The following is a 23,806-nucleotide window of genomic DNA, read 5'->3' as shown; positions in this document are numbered from 1 at the left end:
ACAGGAGTGCCACTCCGGAACCTTTCTGAGAGTTCCTCCTCCTCCTTCTAAGAGTTCTACCTCCTTGTCCATTGAATAGTAGGTGCAGCTGCATAACAATCCCTGGATGAGCTCCACCACCTATTTTTCTACAAAACGACCCCTGAAACTGAGTGACAATCCATGTAAGATTTCTTACCCATATTTCCAGGGATCCTTTAGTCAGAACTACTAGGAACTGATGCTAGGAACTTCTGCACACAGAATATGTTTCTTTTTCAATGCAAATTTGGAAAGTTAGTGATACAAAATTGCACTGGCTGCATTGGTCCAGCAGTGTGAACATATATGTTAGGCTATGGGATGGAATGGAAGGAAACACAGCTCTGCCATTTCCCCTAGCCTGCCTGGCCATGCCCCAAAAGAGAGAAGGTCAAGAAAGACCCATGCTGTGCCACTTGGACAAGCACCACAGTTGCCAGATGGGCAATGCTGAGTGCCTCCTTTTCTGTGTAGTGCAAGTGAGGCCAAGCTGGGTACATCCTTTGCAGGGTGGGGGTGGGGACATCTTTTGCCATGGTGGGTTGGGTAGGCCAGGCATGTTCTTCATTGTGCCAAATCCTTCCTCACATTTCACAGGATGAGGGTCACTGGCTTGAAGTTTTTACCCACTCAGTCCAGGTAGCCTCAACAAGCAATGGGAGGTCTGTCAAGAACAGTCCTCCAGGCCATTAGCTCATAGAGACTAATAAACTCAGTTTATGGCCTCCAGCAGCTTAATATTGACAAAAAACTGAAATTATGACTGCCTCCTTTGTCTACATAAGTTGAAAGAGAAAGTAGGTCAGGCAGTTTCTAAAGTAAGATTAACTTATGAATATTGACCTATAGTTGAGAATGTATTCATATCAAACAACTTTTTCCCATGGGACAATAAATACCTGGCAATGTTTATTTCTTATTTACCCAATACTGTCAATAGTTTTTTAAAAATCAAATACTGTTTTTAATGGTGGCTTCTATTTTTATGTCTAAATATACACAATACAATGTTCTAAAGATTATTCTCATTAAATAAGATAATAATTGTATTTCATTCCTATTCCAACCAGACAATGAGTTTCTTCCTTATTATTAAGTTTGTCTCTTCATATTGAAACAAAAGGAAATTGTTTTTGTTATATAATTCTTCCCATTTTGTCTTGAAAAGAAAATCAGTTTATGAGAGCACAAATTATCCTTGTAAAAGGAATTATCTGTTTATTGTTCACAGAGGTTCCCTTGAGACTGGTCAATGGATCAAACAGATGTGAAGGTCGACTTGAAGTGTATCATGAAGGAAACTGGGGGACCGTCTGTGATGATGCTTGGGACATAGATGATGCACGTGTTGCATGTAGACAGCTTAACTGTGGACAAGCTCGCTCTGCTCAGATTGCTGCCTATTTTGGCCAAGGCAACAAAAGTATTTTACTGGATAATGTAAACTGCATAGGGAATGAATCCTCTCTTGATCAGTGCTCACACCGAGGATGGGAAATCCATAACTGTGATCATAAAGAAGATGCTGGTGTTATATGCTCAGGTGCTTTTACACACACACACATAGACACACACACACACACACACACACAGTTTTCCTATTCTTTTCAGCAAATTTAAATAATAAATTCAGATAAAGTATCACATATCAGAATCAGCTGATTGTTGACTGACTTGCATCTAATAGAAATTTTAGTTTCAATAGAGGAAAATCAGATGATGATGATACTATTACTCTTGGTAAGATCCATCAATTGTGAAAACACATAGAAGGAGCCTTACTATGGCTTTTAGGAATTCTGAGAAAAATAAAGTAGCTTTGATCTAAAGGACTGCAATTGGGTGTATTTCCCTAGCTATGGAATGGGGATGTATCATTTTCTTTCCATGGCAGATGACAGAGATTCTAAGTGTTTTCTCCAACTTACATTTTTAAAAAGCAGTCATAAAATGGGTGTGATTTAATGCCTTCTCCTGCATTACTGTCTGCGTGCATTGAAACTGTCCCATTCCCAGAACAAAGTTTGAGTTTAGTGACACCTTTAAGACCAACAAAGTTTTATTCAAGGTATAAGCTTTCACAAGCACACATACTTCTTCAGGTACATTGAAATGGAAGTTACCAGTCCATAGATCTAGGTAAAAGTAATTTAAATGTATCTGAAGATGCTTGTACGTCATACAGTTCAATGTATCTGAAGAAGGTTGTAGATTGAATAAAACTTTGTTGGTCTTAAAAGTGCCACTAGACTCAGACTTTGTTCTGCTGCTTCAGACCAACACAGCTACCCTCCTGCATCTGTCCCTTTCCCAGTCAGCCTTTGGCTATGCCAAGCCCATTATCCAAGTTGGCCATTACCCAGATTGAGAGATCTATTTCAGTAGTGCCTTCCAATAGCTTTGCTTGGTTTTGCAGGCTAGTGGATTTGCAAGCTGTCCCTATGAGTTGTCCTTCCTCACTGGCAATGGTGTGCTGAGGAAGAAAAGGGTTCTGCACTTAAAGCCAGAACACATAAGAAATTAAGTACATATGTACAAGAAAGACAAATTCCTGCACTGGGGACTTATTTACAGATTTATCTGACTGAATATATTGTTATTGTTAGACTTGCATAAGCAGTATAAACCAATACTCCAAAAGTGTTTCCACCTAACAGGAAATGGGGAAGTCAAGATAAGCCCTTCTCAGTGGAGAGAAGTACAGGATTGCTGTTCTTATTAAATATACCATCAAAAATGGGCTATAGAGAAACTAAGTGAGACAGAAAAGAACAGGCACAAACATATGTTTACACATTGTTTCCAGGGTATTATTAGGGGTTTGCACCAAGAAAAAAAATCATTATAATTTTGAATCTGGAAAGGGGGGGGGGGGGTGGCTTCTTCTGTAATTTCTGGATTTGAGATAGGAAATTATTCATTCAGGGTTCATATTTCTGTGGTTTGATTTGCTTTTGGGGGGTTCCAGGTTATTGGGACCATTTATTTTCCAGTGTGGAGAAAAACTGAAGGTCTGCGCCAGCTGTTTTTAAAGTGAATGGCAACAAATTTGCTCAATGCACAGGTCTCCCCCTGATCTAAAGATCCCCAAGTTTCACGTAAATTGTACCAAAGGGTCCAATTCTAAAGGCCCCTGAACAAGGTGCCCCCCGTCATCACACTGGCAGAGGGAAAAAGGGAAGGAAGGAGTCAGTCAGAACCACAGTTCTTCTACCATTCCTTATGGAGGGCAAGGAAGCCAAAATGGGAATTTTTCAACCAAATGATTCCACCTGTCTACTAAAGTCCACCCCCCCCCCCCTCAAGTTGCAAGTGAATTTTTTTTCCCTGAAAAAAGTGCCTCACCATCCTACTTGCAGGGGGAAAAGGGCTCTGCCTCCCCAAAGGAGGGAGGGAAGGAGAAGAAGCCAGCCAGACTCACAGCTCTGCCCAGCCCTGAGGCTAGCTTGTGCTGGCTGGGAGTCATCTTACCCAGGCCACTGCCTGGGAAATTTGAATAATTCGTGTGTGTGAGTGCATGTCTGCATGTGCACACACAGCTACTGCTGATGGTAAACCCCAGAAATGAAAAACTACATTTTTTAGGCTTTTGCCTAAAAATCCTGGTTTTGGATAACCATTCTGGAAAATTACAAAAGATCAATTTTTGTGTGTGCTTGGTTTGGGAATTCCAGAATGTACACCCCTAGTTATTGTAGTTGGAAATGTGGATTCAGAAGCTACTTTATGTAGGACTGAAGATGTGACATTCTGGGTGCTGACTAGCAGTACATAATTGTGCATCCTGACTCAGTGCTCTGCACAGGCATAGTTGAATTGAGGCATTTATTTTTCTCAATATATAACAATATTATATATGCGTTATTTACAGGTGACAAAGGACAGAAAGGTTCTGGTAAGTTTATATTCTTAGCTTACTATTTAAATAGTTACAGTGGGCAAAGACAATTTCTTTTATAGCCTGGTTAATGGTTATTAAATATTGGCTAGCAACATCTAGAGAATAAGAAATCATTAGTTTTGTTGTCAGTATTAGTGTCAAGCATGCGGGTTCAATGACGAGTCGAAGTTGATACAAAGACTACGTTTATTGATAGAGGAATACTTTCTGTGTAACAGGTCCTTGAGAGTAATGCTGCCAATACATTGATACAATACTTTTAAGGCTTACTTCAAAAGGATTCCAAAGGATGGGGGTGCGGGGTAGCTCTCACACATAAACTATCATAAATGTCTACATTCTCATAATGTTATCAGGACTATGTCCTTGCTTTCCCCAGATGTGTTACACTCCCTTTCAGGAATGTATGGGAAGGTGCTGATTACTTCTTCTCAAGTTAATTTCAGTTCTCACTACTTCTGCTTTTCAAGCAATAAAGCAAGAAGGAGGAAGGGAAAGAATAACAAAGTTAACTAAGCTGGGTCCTCCATGATACTTCACAGACCAGAGTTAGGCAGGACCCTATAACAATCAATCACCAATGGAACTTTACCATGCTTGACAATTAGATTCTTTTAAACCTGGATGGGTCCACCTTCTCATAGATAAGCTGAACTCACCTGATTTGAATTATGACTCTCTTCTGGCCTTAAGGAAGACTAGTGCTTATAGTTTGGTTAGCCACCTTTTGAAGTAAGCATGGCATAATCTCCAAGAAGGGAAGTGACACGTGTGTTCACCCATGTACCTTGGATATTCATATTTTAATCCATACCAGTTACTATATGATTTCTGTAGCTTTACAGTATCATGCTACCAGAGCTTGTTCCCTCCCGCCCCCCCCCCCCATCCCAAATCCTTCCTCACATTTCACAGGATGAGGGTCACTGGCTTGCAGATTTTACCCACTCAGTCCAGGTAGCCTCAACAAGCAATGGGAGGTCTGTCAAGAACAGTCCTCCAGGCCATTAGCTCACAGAGACTAATAAACTCAGTTTATGGACTCCAGCGGCTTAATATTGACAAAAACCTGAAATTATGACTGCCTCCTCTTTCTACATAAGTTGAAAGAGAAAGTAGGTCAGGCAGTTTCTAAAGTAAGATTAACTTATGAATATTGACCTATAGTTGAGAATGTATTCATATCAAACAACTTTTTCCCATGGGACAATAAATACCTGGCAATGTTTATTTCTTATTTACCCAATACTGTCAATAGTTTTTTAAAAATCAAATACTGTTTTTAATGGTGGCTTCTATTTTTATGTCTAAATATACACAATACAATGTTCTAAAGATTATTCTCATTAAATAAGATAATAATTGTATTTCATTCCTATTCCAACCAGACAATGAGTTTCTTCCTTATTATTAAGTTTGTCTCTTCATATTGAAACAAAAGGAAATTGTTTTTGTTATATAATTCTTCCCATTTTGTCTTGAAAAGAAAATCAGTTTATGAGAGCACAAATTATCCTTGTAAAAGGAATTATCTGTTTATTGTTCACAGAGGTTCCCTTGAGACTGGTCAATGGATCAAACAGATGTGAAGGTCGACTTGAAGTGTATCATGAAGGAAACTGGGGGACCGTCTGTGATGATGCTTGGGACATAGATGATGCACGTGTTGCATGTAGACAGCTTAACTGTGGACAAGCTCACTCTGCTCAGATTGCTGCCTATTTTGGCCAAGGCAACAAAAGTATTTTACTGGATAATGTAAACTGCATAGGGAATGAATCCTCTCTTGATCAGTGCTCACACCGAGGATGGGAAATCCATAACTGTGATCATAAAGAAGATGCTGGTGTTATATGCTCAGGTGCTTTTACACACACACAGTTTTCCTGTTCTTTTCAGCCAATTTAAATGATGAATTCAGATAAAGTATCACATATCAGAATCAGTTGATTGTTGACTGACTTACATCTAATAGAAATTTTAGTTTCAATAGAGGAAAATCAGATGATGATGATACTATTACTCTTGGTAAGATCCATCCATGGTGAAAACACATAGAAGAAGCCTTACTATGGCTTTTAGGAATTCTGAGAAAAATAAAATAGCTGTGATCTAAATGACTGCAATTGGGTGGATTTCCCTAGCTATGGAGTGGGCAAGTATCATTTTCTTTCCATGGCAGATGACAGAGATTCTAAGTGTTTTTTCCAACTTACATTCTTAAAAAACAGTCATAAAATGGGTGTGATTTAATGCCTTCTCCTGCATTACTGTCTGCGTGCATTGAAACTGTCCCATTCCCAGAACAAAGTTGGAGTCTAGTGACACCTTTAAGACCAACAAAGTTTTATTCAAGGTATAAGCTTTCACAAGCACACATACTTCTTCAGGTACATTGAAATGGAAGTTACCAGTCCATAGATCTAGGTAAAAGTAATTTAAATGTATCTGAAGATGCTTGTACGTCATACAGTTCAATGTATCTGAAGAAGGTTGTAGATTGAATAAAACTTTGTTGGTCTTAAAAGTGCCACTAGACTCAGACTTTGTTCTGCTGCTTCAGACCAACACAGCTACCCTCCTGCATCTGTCCCTTTCCCAGTCAGCCTTTGGCTATGCCAAGCCCATTATCCAAGTTGGCCATTACCCAGATTGAGAGATCTATTTCAGTAGTGCCTTCCAATAGCTTTGCTTGGTTTTGCAGGCTAGTGGATTTGCAAGCTGTCCCTATGAGTTGTCCTTCCTCACTGGCAATGGTGTGCTGAGGAAGAAAAGGGTTCTGCACTTAAAGCCAGAACACATAAGAAATTAAGTACATATGTACAAGAAAGACAAATTCCTGCACTGGGGACTTATTTACAGATTTATCTGACTGAATATATTGTTATTGTTAGACTTGCATAAGCAGTATAAACCAATACTCCAAAAGTGTTTCCACCTAACAGGAAATGGGGAAGTCAAGATAAGCCCTTTTCAGTGGAGAGAAGTACAGGATTGCTGTTCTTATTAAATATACCATCAAAAATGGGCTATAGAGAAACTAAATGAGACAGAAAAGAACAGGCACAAACATATGTTTACACATTGTTTCCAGGGTATTATTAGGGGTTTGCACCAAGAAAAAAAATCATTATAATTTTGAATCTGGAAAGGGGGGGGGTGGCTTCTTCTGTAATTTCTGGATTTGAGATAGGAAATTATTCATTCAGGGTTCATATTTCTGTGGTTTGATTTGCTTTTGGGGGGTTCCAGGTTATTGGGACCATTTATTTTCCAGTGTGGAGTAAAACTGAAGGTCTGCGCCAGCTGTTTTTAAAGTGAATGGCACCAAATTTGCTCAATGCACAGGTCTCCCCCTGATCTAAAGATCCCCAAGTTTCAAGAAAATTGTACCAAAGGGTCCAATTCTAAAGGCCCCTGAACAAGGTGCCCCCAGTCATCCCACTGGCAGAGGGAAAAGGGGATGGAAGGAGTCAGTCAGAACCACAGTTCTGCTTCCATTCCTTATGGAGGGCAAGGAAGCCTAAATGGGTGTTTTTCAACCAAATGATTCCACCTGTCTACTAAAGTCCACCCCCCCCCTCAAGTTGCAAGTGAATTTTTTCCCCTGAAAAAAGTGCCTCACCATCCTACTTGCAGGGGGAAAAGGGCTCTGCCTCCCCAAAGGAGGGAGGGAAGGAGAAGAAGCCAGCCAGACTCACAGCTTTGCCCAGCCCTGAGCCTAGCTTGTGCTGGCTAGGAGTCATCTTACCCAGGCCACTGCCTGGGAAATTTGAATAATTCGTGTGTGAGAGTGCATGTGTGCATGCACACACACAGCTACTGCTGATGGTAAACCCCAGACATGAAAAACTACATTAATTTTTTTTGGGAGGGGGCGGGAGGAGGCTTTTGCCTAAAAATCCTGGTTTTGGAAAATTACAAAAGATCAATTTTCGTGTGTGCTTGGTTTGGGAATTCCAGAATGTACATCCCTAGTTATTGTAGTTGGAAATGTGGATTCATAAGCTACTTTATGTATGACTGTAGATGTAACATTCTGGGTGCTGACTAGCAGTACATAATTGTGCATCCTGACTCAGTGCTCTGCACAGGCATAGTTGAACTGAGGCATTTATTTTTCTCAATATATAACAATATTATATATGTGTTATTTACAGGTGACAAAGGACAGAAAGGGTCTGGTAAGTTTATATTCTTAGCTTACTATTTAAATAGTTACAGTGGGCAGAAGACAATTTCTCTTATAGCCTGGTTAATGGTTATTAAATATTGGCTAGCAACATCTAAAGAATAACAAATCATTAGTTTTGTTGTCAGTATTAGTGTCAAGCATGCGGGTTCAATGACGAGTCGAAGTTGATACAAAGACTACGTTTATTGATAGACCGATACTTTCTGTGTAACAAGTTCTTGAGAGTAATGCTGCCAATACATTGATACAATACTTTTAAGGCTTACTTCAAAAGGATTCCAAAGGATGGGGGTGCGGGGTAGCTCTCACACATAAACTATCATAAATGTCTACATTCTCATAGTGTTATCAGGACTATGCCCTTGCTTTCCCCAGATGTGTTACACTCCCTTTCAGGAATGTATGGGAAGGTGCTGATTACTTCTTCTCAAGTTAATTTCAGTTCTCACTACTTCTGCTTTTCAAGCAATAAAGCAAGAAGGGGGAAGGGAAAGAATAACAAAGTTAACTAAGCTGGGTCCTACATGATACTTCACAGACTAGAGTTAGGCAGGACCCTATAACAATCAATCACCAATGGAATTTTACCATGCTTGACAATTAGATTCTTTTAAACCTGGATGGGTCCACCTTCTCATAGATAAGCTGAACTCACCTGATTTGAATTATGATTCTCTTCTGGCCTTAAGGAAGACTAGTACTTATAGTTTGGTTAGCCACCTTTTGAAGTAAGCATGGCATAATCTCCAAGAAGGGAAGTGACACGTGTGTTCACCCATGTACCTTGGATATTCATATTTTAATCCATACCAGTTACCATATGGTTTCTGTAGCTTTATAGTATCATGCTACCAGAGCTTGTCCCCCCTCCCCCCCCCCCCCCCCCACCCATGCAAGAAAGAATTCATTTCCACTTGCTGTCTTACATTGATGATCTACAGGCCAAGAATGGGTTCTAGAGTTTGTATCTGTGATAGGTCTTCAGTAGAAACTACTGGGCATTTCTTCTTTTTCTGTGTAATTTATTTAGATCTGAGAAGAAAATTTCTGGATTCTCATCTGAGTAAGAAACATATTTGCTCTTCTAACTATCATTTAATGACTCTGTTAGTGGACCTGGACTTACATAATTTCTTTTTAATGAAAATTGAACCACAATAAGTTTTTTTTTTGTTATATTGCTTTTTTTTCTGGTTGAACATCCTATTTGCTTTAAGACCTTGAGGGGGAATGAGAAATAGTAAAAGAAAAACTGGTCAAAAAGTAAACCTGCTGCCAAAATTGCCTTCCTCCCAGACTTCACTATATTTCTCTTGGTACCCCACTTCTTAGAGGTGGCGGCAGAGCCATGACCTCATTTCCCCCTCATTTGTTGTTCATTTTGGCACATGAAACTGCAAAACCCCATATCCATAATGTCTTCCCAGTATCACAAAATGACATGTGGTCAGAGCTCTTCTTATTTATCATTCATCTCCTTATTCATCAGTTGCAGGTGTGCACCCATGTCATGGGGACTTTTTGTTTTCTCAGCAGTGATATCTGGGGACTTCCAATTATGAATTTCAGACTAGGGTTCAAGGAAGAGTACCCTTGTATAGCATGACTGTGTGTGCAAACAATCAAGGGGGGGAGGTCTGTTCTCTCTTGTTTGCTTATTTATGGAACCCACTCCTGTGCAATCTAGTTCTCATGTCATCTCAGCAGTTGTGTTATCTTAACTCAGTTGGCAAAGTTAAGATTCTAGTAGACACACCAGTTTCTGGCTTCTTTCTACTGAATCGTCAGATTTTGTCAAAGCTATTGGAGCAATTCTACAAAGTAGGATAAAAACCCCAGCAATCCATGCTTTTCCTTACTCCATAGAGTTATGTAGGGTCAAGGACAAAACCGGTGGAAGCTATTGCACAGCTGCTGGCAACTGCCCACCTCCCATTCCCTTGGATGAAATCACAAGCGTGGGGGAGAGCCTATTCGGGCTCAGCGCAGGAGAGTTGACCAATCAGGAAGGGGCTGGCCAGTCGGGGCTGGCTGCCGCTGCCATCCCTGATCATTCTGGTCTAGTAGGAGCTACCCACCCACCCTCTTGCTAAATTTATGTGGGATTAACTAGTCGCCAGTTATGGGACTGCATGGACCTGCTCTGCATGGTCAGAGAGGGTGAGGCATAAATAGGCCTGGTAACACTGGTTAGGTCCTAACTGGCATGGCAGGAAAAGCATGGGTTGGAGGCATTTCAAGCTGGCGAGCACCCCAAGATATCAGCGATGGGAGGGGGGGTCCTCAATTGGGCTACCTAGAGGCTTCGCAGTCTGGGTGGCCTGGTTGGGGGCCTCTTCGGGGTCACGGGAGTATATGACCAGCCTTAAGGCTTCGCAGTCATGGGCTGGGGTATGCTCTCCCATCCCCTCTATGCACTGACATGCGTGCAGTGACAGCTAGGGTCTGGAAGCTTCCAGACCCTGTCCTGAGCTGGGGTGGGTTTCCCCTGTTAGGAAGCTTGCTTTGCAAGCTCACTGCAACCCATGTTTTAAGATGTATGTAATGGTGCAGATCAGCTTATGTGTAAATAAAATTCCCAGTTTAACCCATAACTTGTGTAGTGTTTCATTCGAGGAGTAGGTGGGCAACAGAGGGTAGGACTTAGTTTTCATCATCTGTTCAACTCCCACATCCATCTAATGAGAACAATCTGCAGTTTATCTGTGAGAATTATACAAGCATAGCATGGAGCATAGTCTTAAGTTTATTAACAGTGTTCATGTGGCTTACTTACTCCAGGCATCACTACAAAATTCCTATAGTAGAAATATAGGCCTTCTTCTGAAGACTTTTTTTTCTACAAAGGCTTTAAACAGAATTGAAATTTATTATGGGACTAGTGTTTTTCTGAACTGATTCTGTTTTATTATTTTAATATTATATAGTGTTTAATTAAATCCTTCTGTTTTAACCTATCTTATAGCTGCCTTTTGAATCCATTGGATGGGAAGGCAACCCATAAATAAATCAATATAAAATCAACAGTCTGAAAAATTAGCATGCAAGAGCACTAAACAAAAATGTTAATGCCATTCCCAATGACAATTTCCCATGTATTATCAAATAGACTCCATGGAGCTGCCATTACAATTGATCAATGGGAGTAACAGATGTGAGGGTCGCCTCGAAGTATATCATGCTGGCAATTGGGGAACAGTTTGCGATGATTTCTGGGACATGAATGGTGCACAGGTTGTATGCAAACAGCTTGGATGTGGACCAGCAGTTTCAGCACCAGTAAAAGCCTACTTTGGTCAAGGCTCAGGCAATATTGTCCTGGATGATGTTCGCTGCAAAGGATCTGAAGAAACTCTCCATCAGTGCAACCATACATCTTGGGGTAAACATAACTGTGCACATAGTGAAGATGCTGGTGTCATCTGCTCAGGTATTCCCACACTACATCAAATTGTTATGAACTGAATGTCACTGTGAGTCTTTATATGATGCTGCATATATATAGAGAGAGATGCAAGCAGAATGTTTTTCAAATATAATATGTTTTCTTAAACATGACTTTGACCTAATTAGTAGGTTTGAGATTCACAAGACTGATAACAAGATTCACTTTGAGTAAATGTTGATCTCCATCCTAGCCAACAGGATCAATAGGAATAGTTTGGCTTCAGATTTAGTGTTAAACTACCAGTGCTCAAAACAAAGAAATGTAGGCTTTACAGTGACTAGGCCACTGTGAGAAAATAAAGAATCCTGGTTTTTTTAATATAAATATATATTTCTTCAATTATATTTCCCAAAGAGATGTTAAGGCTAGTTAATGGAGCCAACAAATGCCAAGGTCGCCTTGAGGTATATCATAATGGCACATGGGGAACTGTCTGTGATGATGGCTGGGGCATGAATGAAGCACAGGTTGTATGCAAACAGCTTGGATGTGGACCTGCACAATCAGCACCTGGAAATGCCCACTTTGGTCAAGGCTCAGGCAATATTGTCCTGGATGATGTTCGCTGCAATGCATCTGAAGAAACTCTCCGTCAGTGCAACCATACATCTTGGGGTAGACATAACTGTATGCATAGTGAAGATGCTGGTGTCATCTGCTCAGGTATTCCCGCACTACATCAAATTGTTATGAACTGAATGTTACTGTGAGTTTTTATATTATATATATATATAGAGAGAGAGAGAGAGAGAGAGAGAGAGAGAGATGCAAGCAGAATGTTTTTCAAATATAATATATTTTCTTAAACATGACTTTGACCTAATTAGTATATTTGAGATTCACAAGACTGATAACAAGTTTCACTTTGAGTAAATGTTGATCTCCATCCTAGCCAACAGGATCAATAGGAATAGTTTGGCTTCAGATTTAGTGTTAAACTACCACAGTTCAAAACAACGAAATGTAGGCTATACAGTGACTAGGCCACTGTGAGAAAATAAAGAATCCTGGTTTTATATATATATATATATATATATATATATATATATATTTCTTTTCTTATATTTCCCAAAGAAATGTTAAGGCTAGTTAATGGAGCCAACAAATGCCAAGGTCTTGAGGTATATCCTAATGGCACATGGGGAACTGTCTGTGATGATGGCTGGGGCATGAATGAAGCACAGGTTGTATGCCAAGAGCTTGGATGTGGACCTGCACAATCAGCACCTGGAAATGCCCACTTTGGTCAAGGCTCAGGCGATATTTCTCTGGATGATTTATTTTTTATTTATTTCACATTTATATCCCGCCCTCCCCGCCAAAGCAAACTCAGGGCGGCTAACAACATTGGAAATCAACAATAGAACAATAAAACCATAAAACAATAAAAACAGTTACAATAATCAGTTAAAATCAAACAATTTGCAATTTAAATTATTAATACAATTTTAAAACAACAGTTTTGGTGCTAGTACTATGATGTCAACTTTGGTTGAAGGCCATTCAAAATAAACTTATTTTGCAAGCCTTGCAGAATTGGGCTAGATCCCGCAAGGCTCTAACATCATCTGAGAGCTGGTTCCACCAGTGGGGGGCCACAATGGAGAAGGCTCGTTCCCTGGTAGCCTTCAATCTTGCCTCCCTCAGCCCAGGGATTTCTAACAGGTTTTGTGATCCAGATCTAAGTACCCTCTGGGGAATATATGGGGAGATGTTCACTGCAGTGTAAACGAAGATTCTCTGTAGAAGTGCAATCATAGTACATAACTGTGCTCCTAGGGAAGATGCTGGTGTGATATGTGCAGGTATTCCTTCACTACTGCAACATTGTTTATTAATTGAATGACATTATGAATTTTCTACTATTAATTGCAAAAGAGAATGTAGAACAAGCCATGACAAATTTTCTTTGAATCTTAGAGCCCATCCTAACATTTAGGAGTCCAGTTAATTTTCAGCCTTTAGAGCTTCACATTTCAATTAACCCATTTTGTACCCCCTAACACCTTTAAATGTTGCATGTACACTGCACAGAACACATGATCTTAGTAGGGACATTGTCTTCGGTGAGAGAGAATGAATGGACTTCTTTTACAATGGTGCCTTCCACAAGTTTTGTTTTTAATAGACACATGATTTTTAAAAACTTTGCTACCAAATTAAAAGTATACACTACCACTTTTAATTTGGTAGCAAAGTCTTTGTGTAGTTTGTTACCAAAGAAAGTATAAGCTTACACAACTACATACTGAAATTTTAATTGTTAAAAATGCCTGCACTCAATTATTTAAAAAAACACCTGTCTTGTAAATAAAGTTTAATTTCTCCCATTTTACCTTAAACCCTGCACATATTTCTGATTATCAGAACTTAGTTTTTCCCAAGACTTCTTCTGGCATATAAATGTGCATCACAAATTTGTTTATGGTGTGCAGAAATTTAGATAGAGAGATGCCCTGCTTAGCAAACAGAGAAAAGTCTTCAGTATCAGATTTAGTTTCACATTAACAAGGATCTATATAAACAAATACCAGATTTTGCCCCCCCAAGTCGGAATAAAGAGGTGGACACAATTAGATTGGTAAAATGATGGGCCACTTTATTAAATAACACAGCAACGGCAAGGGCAATCGAACTGCGGCCAGGTCAGGGCCAGGGGTCTCCTCAGACCCCTCCCCTGCCTGTATCAGTGGGTGAGAGACCTGCCCCCCCAGCCGGAGCTGTGTGTCAAAGCTCCCGTCAGGCAGGCCCAGCAGGGAGGCTCGCACCGGAGGGCCCAGACACCAGACACGAGTCTCAGCGAAAGGCACCCATCCAATCGAGTCTCCAGGACAGTCTGCATTCACACACCTCAGGCCACACCTAAAGGTTGATCCTGCCAGACCCCAAGCCTGCTTCGGCGGGGAGGGCGGGATACAAATTAAAGTTTATTATTATTATTATTCATCAGACAATAGTGTGGGATGGAATTAGCAGTCCTACATATATAGTATAAAGAGTGGGCAGTGAATTAGTATGCAAAATTTTTATTATTTTTATTTTGTTAACTTGTATTCTACCCTTTCCTGTGAATGGGCCCAGGGCAGATAACAACAGAGCAATTAAAAATTACAAACTAAAACCACAAGAAGACAACAAAAACAGCATATATGTAATAGGCGGCAGTTTTCCATTTGGCACATTCTATAAATCAGTACAGCTGTAGGCCCAAAGATGTAATAATAAATTAATACAGAATTCAGATAAGATAGCATCATGACAGGCAAGGGAAGCCAAGTAGATGGAATAAGGACATCCATTGCCTCAACCAAAGGCCCAGCAGAATAGCTCCGTCTTTCAGGCCCTATGAAATCGTAGTAAATCAGCTAGGACCCAGAACTCCACAAGCAGCTGATTCCAACAGGCCAGGGCCAAGGCCAAAAAGACCCTGGCATTGGTCGAGACAAATCAAACATCCTTAGCGACCTTTGTACTAATTCTTGATGGGACTTTGAAAGTCAGTGGTGCCAATAGTTGCTGTCCCATCTCCTTTAGAGATAAGGAAGAACTGTGTTTTGCCTTCTGATACAAGTTACAGACTGAGTGCCATACTTTGTCTGAGCAGCTAAGAGCTTTTTAGCCTGAGTGCAATACCTATCTGACAATATGGTGTTCAAAGAAGAAATAAATAGATAAGGAGGTTGTAATTAGCGAATCACATGGGGAGTAACCTGAACACGAGTGGTGATGCTAGAGCCTCAGAAGCTGTGTGGTTATTGCAGACAATGTTTGTTGCCTTTCCCTGTGCCACTGGCCCAATGGCATTGCCAGCAAAACAGGACATCACCTATGATTTTAGGCCAGAAACTGCTCACCAAACAACATGAGCTGGTTTTGCCTGTTCTTTTATATGCACTCAATATATACACCTTGCTGTTGTGGAGAATTAATATTCCTTTTAATATCCATCTTTACACAAATAAGTAAATATGTTTATATGTAGGCTTTCTTATACTTTGTAATTTTTTCTCATTCACAGCCCATTTGATGACACAAAGCATTTTTTTCTGTGACAGTTTTTTTTTATTATTTCCCAAAGTAACTTTCTTGAGGCTAGTTAACGGAGCCAACCAATGTGAAGGTCGTGTTGAAGTACATCATGATGGCAGTTGGGGAACAGTTTGTGATGACGGCTGGGCTATAAATGATGCAAAGGTTGTATGCAGCCAGCTTGGATGTGGACCAGCAATTTCAGCACCTGGAAATGCCCACTTTGGTCAGGGCTCAGGCAGTATTTTTCTGGATAATGTTCAATGCATTGGAAATGAAAGCACCCTGGATCAGTGCAAAAAGGCCCCTTGGGGCACACACAACTGTGTTCACAGAGAAGATGCTGGTGTCGTATGTGAAGGTATTAATACACTGCAACCACTTCATTTCTGAAGTGTTTTCTGTACCTTTAAAAAACAGTGTCTATTTGCATTAAGTTACAAAAAGTTAAATTTATCTTAAATTGACTACATTTTTTGGGTCATCACCTCCTAGGTGAGTGGAAATAAGTTTTTTTCATAGGGGAGTCTGGAGATATAAAAATTAGCTTATCAGTCAATCAGTCAGAACTTTTATTAGGTATTAATTACAATCATATATAAACAGTAGAATAAGATTTAAAAAGGTCAGGAAGTTAGAATAACTAGGATAGTATAACAAAGGGGGAAATAATTTATCTGGAATTTTTTCCAGTTTGTTCCTGTGACCTCAGGAAATTTAAAGGAAACTTAGCAATTTGGCTACTGATAAAAGGAATTTCAGTCAGATAAAAGAGAAGAGACAAGCCAGTTGTCATAGCGACCAATAAATTTATGAATGAGCAAGCTAAGTAAGATTCCTCTGCTCTAGATGATGGTGATAGTAGAGTAAACCATGAAATATGGTTTCAGGTACTCAAGCCCAGCTTGGCTGGAGCCTTTTGGCATGAGGCATCCACAAATATCTGACATAGAGAACTGCAGTAGGCAAGATGCCAAACCTGGCTAGCATGAAGGCTCTACAGATTTGAGGAGCTCTGAGATGGAAGATATATGCAGCCAAAGATCCATAGTCAGGGATGATATCTAAGGCCAACGGAGAGCAAGTTCTATTTGCTACTGCATACAGGGGCAGCTTATCAATATTCTTTAACCTCTAGCACATCAAGCAAAAGGCTTGATGTCTCCTGTCCCTATAGATCAAATCAAATGGTACTCCAAATGATTTAATTTTATTTAAAATTTGATATGACCAATTGCTGGGAGAGAGCATAGTATATAGGGAGACAGGGTATTCTAATAAAAGATGGATGCACAGCCAGAACCTTAAGATCTGGAGCCAGGCCTTTGTCTTTAGGCACATGGCTGCATATCCAACACAATTTGGAATCCTCGGGGTATGGTGTAGGAATATTACTCGACTCATTTCAACTCTCTGATTAAAAGTGGCAATCCAGATAGGAATTTTATGTAGCAGTTTAGCATTAAAGGCACAAACAGTAGCAGGAACATATTGGCCCCCATGGATGTAAAAGAAGTGGACCAAAGCCAACATACTGCACGTTGCTAGATTAAGGAATGGCTTTTAATGATATGTCCGTTTGTTGTTGTATTGAAAGGTGATCCCTAAATATCTATAGAGTTTCACTTGTTTAATGTGCCCTTTATATTCCAACTCATAGAATCATAGAGTTGGAAGGGACCTCCAAGGTCATCTAGTCCAACCCCCTGCATAATGCAGGAAACTCACAAACACCTCCCCCTAAATTCACAGGATCTTCATTGCTGTCAGATGGCCATCTAGCCTCTGTTTAAAAACATCCAAGGAAGGAGAGCCCACCACCTCCCGAGAAAGCTGTTCCACTGAGGAATTGCTCTAACGGTCAGGAAGTTCTTTTTAATGTTGAGCCAGAAACTCTTTTGATTTAATTTCAACCCATTGGTTCTGGTCCTACCTTCTGGGGCCACAGAAAACAATTCCACACCATCCTCTATATGACAGCCTTTCAAGTACTTGAAGATGGTGATCGTATCATCTCTCAGCCGCCTCCTCTCCAGGCTAAACATCTCCAGGTCCTTCAACCTTTCTTCATAGGACTCAGTCTCAGGCCCCTCACCACCTTTGTCGCCCTCCTCTGGACCCGTTCCAGCTTGTCTATATCTTTCTTAAAATGCAGGGCCGAAAACTGAACACAATACTCCAGGTGAGGTCTTACAAGAGCAGAGTAAAACAATACCATCACTTCAAGTGATCTTCTGTTAATACAGCCCAAAATTTCATTTACCTTTTTAGCCACCTCATCACACTGTTGACTCATGTTCAGCGTGTTATCCACCAAGACCCCTAGATCCTGTTTGCACATACTACTGCTAAGACAAGTCTTCCCCATCCTATAACCTTGCATTGGATTTTTCCTACCTAAATGCAGAACTTTACATTTATCCCTGTTAAAATTCATTTATTGGTTTTAGCCCATTTTTCCAGCCTATCAAGTTCATCCTGTATTCTGTTTCTGTCTTCTACTGCATTCGCAACCCCTCCCAATTTAGTATCATCGCAAATTTGATAAGCATTCCCTCTATTCCTTCATCCAAATCGTTTACAAAGATGTTGAACAAAACAGGTCCCAGGACAGATCCTTGAGGCACTCCACTTGTCACTCCTCTCCAAGAGGATGAGGAACCATTCACAAGCACTCTTTGGGTGCGATCTGACAACCAGTAACAGATCCACCTAACAGTAACAGGATCCAAACCACATTTTGCCAACTTGTCAACAAGGATAGTATGTGGAATCTTATCAAAAGCCTTACTGAAATCAACATAAACAATGTCTACAGCATTCCCCTGATCCAGGTAGTCACTTTCTCAAAAAAAGAGATCAGGTTAGTCTGACATGACTTGTTCTTGAGAAACCCATGCTGGTTCTTAGTAATCACATCCATTCTTTCTAAATGTTCCAGGACTGACTGTTTGATGATTTGTTTCAAACTTTTCCTGGTATAGACGTCAAGTTGATGGATGGGTAGTTACCCGGATCCTCTTTTTCCCCCCTTCTTGAAGATGGGGACAACATTCGCCCAACTCCAATCTTTCAGCACCTCTCCTCTTCTCCAAGAATTCTCAAAAATAATAGCCAGAGGCTCAGAAATTACATCTGCACACTCTTTCAAAACCCTTGGATGCAATTCATCTGGCCCTGAGGACTTAGTTTCATTTAAAGAAACTAGGTGTTTATGTACTACCCCAATGCTGATCCTAGGTTGGAACTTCATACCCTCCTTATATGTTCTGTTTTTGCCATGTTGAGCACCATTTCCCTCAGAAGAGAAGACAGGAAAAGTAGGAACTGAGCAGTTCCACCCTCTCTTCGTTACCTGTTAAAATTTCACTTTCTTGCCCTCGCAATGGGCCTACGATGTCCTTGTTCTTTTTCTTACTCTGAACATATGAAAAGAACCCTTTTTTGTTGTTTTTAGCATCTTTGGCCAGCCTAAACTCATACTGAGCTTTAGCTTTCCTAACTTTTTCTCTACGAGCACTGGTGATTTGTTTATATTCATCCTTGGTTATATGGCCCTGCTTCCAATTCCTAAAGGAGTCTTTTTTTATTTCTCAAATCTTTAGAGAGCTGTTTATGGAACCAACACGGCTTCTTTAGGCTTTTTCCATTTTTTCTTCTCATAGGAATCATCTGTGATTGCGCTTTCAGTATTTTGCTTTTAAGAAACTCCCACCCCTCCTGAACCCCCTTCTTCCTAAGTATTTCCGGCCATGCAATTTTACCCAGCATAGTTCTAAGTTTATCAAAGTTTGCCTTTCTGAAGTCCAACCTATAAGTCTGACTGCATATAGTTTTTTCCTTCCCTAAGACTGTAAATTTCATAATCTCATGGTCACTACTGCCCAGGGTACCCACTATTTCCACTTCTTCCACATGTAAACTGTGCCCTTTACATTCGAACTGTGACATCAAGTGTTGGAAAAGACCATGATTTTCAATTTTTCAAAAATGTCATAGAATAGATTGGCATACCAATAGTCTGCAGCTATAGTCAAAAGGTGCTTGAGTCCAGTTGGGTGTGGGATAGTACCATGGCATTGTCTGTGTAGAGTAGAAGAGGAGTGTTCTGGCAACCAAGTTTAGGAAGATGGCCATTCACAGTCTTCAAGGTGGTTCTAGGCCATTCATAAAGTGATTGGACAACTAAAGGTTCATTACAAATGCTTGTTTAACTTCCAGTTGGTGGGGAACTCTCTGGTTAAATCAACCTGGCCACTGCAGTGCACCTGGCAGCTAGTTAAAGAATGTCATTTGTAAATAAGAAAAAGCAGTCCTTGAGAACCTTATCCAGTTTGATTCACAATAAAATTTTGGATATTGAGCCAAAGACCCCCTTCAAGTCAATGAAAGAACAGTACAATTCCCCCCACCGCACCTCCATATTTCTCCACTAGTTGGGCAATCATAACACAATGATCAAGTGTAGATCTATCAGAGCAGAACCCAATCTGATCAGGACCCATTTTTTTTTTATTATGAAGCAAAGAGGATAGTTTATCCAGCAGGTGGTTCATGTAGAGTTTGCCAACAATCAAGAGAAGACTTATTGGGTGATAATTCCCAGGATTTTCAATGTTGCCCTTTAAAAAAAAGAATGGGACTCCCTATAGCCTCAGTCCAGGATTCAGGTATTCTTCCAGTTTTGTTTTTGAGAGTAAAGAGGGTAGCTAAAGGAGAGGCCCACCATTCCACATGTTCCTTAAATAATTTGGGGGAGGGGAAAGTCCATTAGGGCCTGGAGCTTTTCCATTTTGCAGTCTACAAATTAGAGATTTAATTTTCTTTCAAGTGACAAAAGGCCATTTGAGGAAATCTTGAAGCACAATGTTTCTGTGATCCAAAGTGTTTACTGATGGATCATATAACAGATTTGAAAAAATGGGCAATCCATGCTTGGAGAGGAACTGGAGAATCAAGAGTGCAGCCTGTTAGAGACAGCATCCATGACTAGGGCCCAAAACTGTTTATTGTTATTAGCTAGTGAGGCACTAATTAGGAGATTCCATTTTTTATTCAGCTGCAGTCTCAATGCTATCATTATCAAGGATAGCATACTGAAGTTGTTTTTAGATCAAAATAACCGGCAGGTAGTGAAACTGTATGAAAATTAAAGAGGGTCCAAAGTTGGATTTTCTGTTTCCAACAGTCACTGTCAAACCAATAGTCTAATTTATTTTTAGTGTATTTATGTCTGCAGGCAGTAGATTGCCAGGCAAATAAAGTTTTAATGATATTAGTAAGTCCCCCAAATGCCTCAGACACTTTCTGGGTGTTAGTCAATTGTTGGTTCAGATTGGTTTTGGAGTTGAGTATCTTCGTGATCTCCACATCCATCTTCTGATTCAGCTAATCCTTTTATAGGAAGATAGGCTTTCAAATATGTTGTTCATGGTTATGTTCAAGATTTGTCTTATTCAAGGACTTTGAGTAGTGGGAAGGGGTTGATCTGGATGTGATCATTTATATATAAATCCCTAACTAGCCTTCTTAAGTAGGATGATACGATGATGTAATCAAGCTTCAGTCATGTGATGAACTAAAAGTAAATTCATCTGGAAAGTCATGAGGAGAGATCTGTTAAGATCTATCTGGCAGTAGACATAAGAAAATTTGCTACGAAGTGACCCGCTGGGTTTATCCATATATTCATCCATATATCATGTTTCTTGGAATAAAATAGTACTGAAGTCATACAAAAAAGGTCATAAAATCATCATCATCATCATCAATCATCAGACAGCCTTTATTGGCATGAAAGGTCATAAAATCAAATTGCCCACTTTCCTTTTCTATCCAGCAAAGTTCCAATAATTTTTTTTAGAATGAAACCATTATGGATTCCACTACCTCAATTTATCTGTTCAGATGCCCAGCAGAGTCAAGGAAGGCAGTATCATTGCTATAATTTAAATCCACGGAACCTATTTGATTTAAGTAGTCTACATGGGTGTCCTCAAGATTTCTCTTGGACAGGATTTATTGGTAGTCATAGCGATGGGGCTTTCAGGTTTGGGATCAGTGGAGGACTGTTCAGTGCCAAGGACAGTTGACTTAGGTGTCTCAGTTATTGTACAATCTGCATGGATGGTGTGATCCAAATTAACATCCGGCAAGCAATCTTGCAGTTATTCATGAAAGGTTTCAGCATCCAGCATTTCCAGAAAATCATGTAGTGATGAAAAACTTTCTGGGCAGAAATGAATCATTTGATCATTGAGGTCATCTGATTTTGGTTAGTTCATGCAGTTGGATTGGGCTGTTCTCTACAGCAGCGATAATCAGAGGTTCCCTGAGTTGCAGCAGCTACCGTAAATTGTCTAGAACCTGCAGGATAGAATGTGTAGCATCCAAGCTGTTCTCTACAGTGAGAGAAGCAGAAACAAGATCCAATAAATTGTCAGTTTTTTATTGTAGGCTCAGCAGTAGACAGCACAACTCTGTTCTGGAGTTCAGACAGCTATGGTCAAAGGGGCTCCTCACAAAAAATCTAGTTGCAAACAACGCTCCCTCTAAGCTGTAGAGACTTGTGAACAAAAATTCTAGTTTGTGAGCTACTGGCATTAAAGTTGTGCATAAATTAATTTGCACTAGGGCCATTTTTCCTGAGCTGAGACAAAAATGTGTGAGCTGGAGGCTAAAAAATTGTGAACTAGCTCACACTAACTCAGCTTAGGGAGAACATTGGTTGCAAAGATATCAAAAAAGAATAATATTGTTCATAGTTTAAGAAGGCATGAGGAAAACAGAGTTGACAAAGGTTAGCAAAATTCTCAAGCTGTCTTTGAAAGGGGAAAATGCTTGACATGAGCAAGATCAATATGGTGAACTTCACTTCTAAGTATTATTTTATGTTAAATTTCTATCCCGCCCTCTCTGCAAGCAGACCCAAGGCAGCTAACAATCACTTCTATAATACAATTTAAAACCAATAAAATACAATTTAAAACATTTTGTGGTGCTATACAGCTTTGATATGGCAGGATCTTTCTTTTTTGCTGTTGGTGACCCTATAATATTTGTAGCTCCTCAGTGGTATAAGGTTTCAGTTCTCTCCCAGTTTAGGTGTTGAAGGCTTGTCAGAACAATTCAGTTCTGCAGGCCCAGTGGAATTGAGAAAGATTCCGAAGGGCCCTTATGGCCTCTGGGAGGGCATTCCACATTTCTGGTGCTGCCACCGAAAAGGCCCTGGCCTGTGTGGAACACAGCCTGGCTTCCTTTGGTCCAGAGATGGACAATAGGTTTTTGGTCCGGCTTCCTTTGGTCCAGGGATGGCCAATAGATTCCCCAGTGCTCTCTGGGGAACATGCGGAGAAAGGTCGTCCTGTAGATAGGCAGGCCCCCAACCATAAAGGGCGTTAAATGTCAAAACCAACACCTTGAAACGGACTCGGAACACAATTGGCAGCCAGTGCAGCTCTTTCAGCACTAGCTGAATGTGCTCCCATCTAGGGAGTCCCATTAACAGCCGTGCTGCAGTGTTCTGCACTAGCTGTAGTCTCCGAGTCAGGGTCAAGGGTAGCCCCATGTAGAAAGCATTACTGTGATCTATTCTCGAGGTGACCATAGCATGGATCACCATAGCTAAGACATCATGTTCCAGAAAAGGGGCCAGCTGCCGTACCTGCTGAAGATGAAAAAAGGCAGATTTGGTAGTGGCTGCTACCTGGGCCTCCACTGTCAGAGAGTACTCCAGGAGCACTCCCAAGCTCTTGACCTTAGGGGCCAGTATCAGTGGCACCCCGTCAAGAGCCGGCAAAGGGATCTCCCTTCCTGGGCCACCCTGGCGCAGATAGAGGACCTCCGTCTTTGTCGGATTCAGCTTCAACGGACTCAGCCTGAGCCAAGATGCTGTGGCTTGAAGAGCCAGGTTTAGATTTTCTGGGGTATAGTCAGAGTGGCCACCCATCAATAGATAGAGCTGGGTGTCGTCTGCATATTGGTGACATCCAAGCCTATACTCCTGACAATCTGGGCAAAGGGGCACATATAGATGTTAAATGACATCGGGGACAGAACCGTACTCTGTGGTACACCACATATATGTGGGTGCCTTCTTCCCCTATCACCACCCTTTGTCCCCGACCTTGGAGAAAAGAGGCCAACCATTGCAAGGCAGACCCCGGATCTTGACTCAAGGAAGAGTCACACCCCATTCCAAAGATTATGTATG

The 23,806-nt window shown here is 40.6% G+C and overlaps 1 protein-coding gene across 1 annotated transcript in view; it reads left to right on the top strand.

Moving 5' to 3' along the window:
- Positions 1-23,806, top strand: part of DMBT1 (deleted in malignant brain tumors 1) — a 51,306-nt gene that overhangs the window by 15,571 nt on the left and 11,929 nt on the right. Inside the window, exons 2-7 of the mRNA XM_060242665.1 lie at positions 1,253-1,444; positions 3,893-3,916; positions 5,472-5,783; positions 11,227-11,547; positions 11,920-12,228; positions 15,644-15,955. Coding sequence (XP_060098648.1) covers positions 1,253-1,444; positions 3,893-3,916; positions 5,472-5,783; positions 11,227-11,547; positions 11,920-12,228; positions 15,644-15,955 — 1,470 coding nt within the window. The remainder of the gene's footprint in view (positions 1-1,252; positions 1,445-3,892; positions 3,917-5,471; positions 5,784-11,226; positions 11,548-11,919; positions 12,229-15,643; positions 15,956-23,806) is intronic.

This window comes from Heteronotia binoei, chromosome 6, assembly GCF_032191835.1.
Source record: "Heteronotia binoei isolate CCM8104 ecotype False Entrance Well chromosome 6, APGP_CSIRO_Hbin_v1, whole genome shotgun sequence".
NCBI classification, from domain to species: domain Eukaryota; kingdom Metazoa; phylum Chordata; class Lepidosauria; order Squamata; family Gekkonidae; genus Heteronotia; species Heteronotia binoei.
This window is presented reverse-complemented; position numbering and strand designations above follow the sequence as displayed.